We start from the raw sequence: 2,507 nt of genomic DNA, 5'->3' as shown, positions 1-2,507 counted from the left end.
ATCACATCCTTCAAAAGTCTGTGAAGACGTCAAAAAGCCTCTTGATGATCCAAAAATCTGAGTGAGGCCCGCACAGTCCGGGTTCAGACTTTGTCTCGGACCTCCCCGGTGGTACAGGGGGCAGGAGCCGGCCTGCTGATGGAGAGGACACAGGTTCTATTCCTGGTCTGGGAGGATTTCACAAGCCAGGAAACAGCTGGGCCGGTGGGCCTAACTACTGAGGCCGCTCTGGAGCCTGTGAGCTGCGGCCGCTGAAGCGTCTGCTCCGCAACAAGGGAAGCCGCCCCAATGAGAAGCCTCTGCACCGCAATCAGAGAGGGCCCCGCGCCCAGCAGCTAAGCCCCAGGAACCAGCACAGAAAACCGCCAAGCGGCAGCGTTAACAACCTTTGCCTGAGTTTCAGAGCCTTCCAGTCCGGCGTCCAACCTTGAATTACCTCAAGTTCATGCTCCTCGTTCGTGCGATTCTCTGAAACGCACATACTCACCATATAGCATGCATATTTATTGGCTTATTTTAAATATTCATTTTTATTTGACTGTGCTAGGTCTTAGAGGATGAGGTGGTAGGATGGCATCACCAATTCCATGGAGATGAGTTTCAGCAGACTCAGACAGATGTGAAGGACAGGGAAGCCCGGCGTGCTGCAGTCCATGGGCTCGTAGAGTCGGACACGACTGAGCGACTAAACAACAGCGTCTTAGTTGGCATGTGGGATCTAGTTCCCTGACCAGGGATCAAACCCAGGCCCGCTGCACCGGGAGCACAGACTCTTAGCCACTGGGCTACCAGAGAAGTCCCTACATGAATATTCAAAGATGTCCAGGCTAAATATAATTCTTCATAATTCCAAATATAATACTTGCTCTGTCACGAATTGCTTTAGGTTATTAACTTATGTTTACTGAGTGAAATATCCTTCGACTGTAGAATGAGATCATCCTTAGGGTGGCTGCTTCACTGCGCAAGGCAAAGACTGAATATGATAATAGATGCAAAGTTGCTTTAGCAACCCTCTGTATAAAGGATGGTATCTGCTGTTTCTTTCTTTCTCCCTCCCCATCCTTCCAAACCAGGCTGCTCCTGGCTGGGGCAGCTCACAGTCTGATCTGGAAGAGGCTATGCCCTCCTCTCGCCAACACACAGCCTCACAGGTTTAGCAGGAGCTTCCTCTGCAGGGCCTTCTTCACCTCCTTGTTGCGGAGGCTGTAGATGAGGGGGTTGAGCATGGGGGTTATGATGGTGTAGCAGACAGACACTACCTGGCCGCTGGCATCATCGGTGGATCCACGGGGCTGGACGTAGGTGAGAATCACGGTGCTGTAGAAGACGGCAATGGCCAGGAAGTGGGAGGCACACGTGGAGAGCGCCTTCTCCTTCCCGGCTGCTGAGCGCATCCTCCCAATGGCCAGCAAGACCAGGCCGTAGGAGGTGAGGATGAGGGCAGCAGGCAGGATGGTGGCCAGGGCAGAGAAGACATAGAGGACCACACCTGCCATGGCTGTGTTGGCACAGGCCAGGCGGAGAAGGGGTTGGATGTCACAGAAGTAGTGTGGTACCTGGTTGGGCCCACAGAAAGGCCGGGCGAAGACATTCCCCGATTCAAGAGCAGAATTAGCTCCACCGAAAGCATAGGAAGCGGCCACCAGCTGGACACAGGTGCCCCTGGTCATGACGGAGCCGTAGTGGAGAGGTTGGCAGATGGCCGTGCAGCGGTCGTAGGCCATGGAAGCCAGCAGGAAGCTCTCAGCTGTGGCGTGCATCACAAAGAAGGTCATCTGGACCACACAGCCCTTGAAGGAGATGGACCTGTCAGAGGCCAGGAGGTCGGCCAGCAGCTTGGGTGTGACCACCGAGGAGTAACAGATATCGAGGAAAGAGAGGATGCTGAGAAAGAAGTACATGGGGCTGTGGAGGCGGGAGTCTGTGAGGATGAGCGCCATCATCCCCAGGTTGCCCACCACGGTCATGGCGTAGACGAGCAGGAAGCCTCCGAAGAGAAGCTTCTGGAGGTCTGGGTCGTTGGAGAATCCCAGCAAGATGAAGTGGGTGACGGGGGTGTAGTTTCCAGCGGCAAGGGCTGGTTCTCCAGGCGTCATCTGCAGAGGTGACAACTGACCATCACTCAGACTCTTACTACTTCCATAAGTTTGAGCAACTCACTTAACCATTCTGAGACTCAGTTTCCCTAACTGTAGAACAGGTGATGTATTCTAACCTATTTCATGAGGTTTTCGTAAGGATTCAGTTGGATCATGCATGTAAATTATAGAGCAGAACTAAATTTGTGTTGGTAATAATAGTATTGCTATTCCTCCTTTCTCCCCTCAATGTAATTACTGACTCTACAAATAATTAACCTTTATTTTCTGTTTGGTTTCATGAGGGGAATTATAACTACCTTTGTGGGGAAAAGCCAAGTCCTCTATCCCTAGACTAGTTAAGTAATACATCCACTTTACATTTGGCCGTTTTTCTTTTGTTTTTTAACAGGTATTTTTGCTGAG

At 51.7% G+C, this 2,507-nt stretch overlaps 1 protein-coding gene across 1 annotated transcript; it reads right to left on the bottom strand.

Annotated features, from left to right (window-relative positions):
- Nucleotides 1-1,148: 1,148 nt before the first annotated feature.
- Nucleotides 1,149-2,099, bottom strand: LOC136174433 (olfactory receptor 5AP2-like). Its single transcript, XM_065944628.1, has one exon. The coding sequence runs from the start codon at nt 2,097-2,099 to the stop codon at nt 1,149-1,151; it is 951 nt and encodes a 316-aa protein (XP_065800700.1).
- Between the last annotated feature and the right edge of the window lie 408 nt (nt 2,100-2,507).

This window comes from Muntiacus reevesi, chromosome 9 (assembly GCF_963930625.1).
Source record: "Muntiacus reevesi chromosome 9, mMunRee1.1, whole genome shotgun sequence".
NCBI lineage: Eukaryota > Metazoa > Chordata > Mammalia > Artiodactyla > Cervidae > Muntiacus > Muntiacus reevesi.
This window is presented reverse-complemented; position numbering and strand designations above follow the sequence as displayed.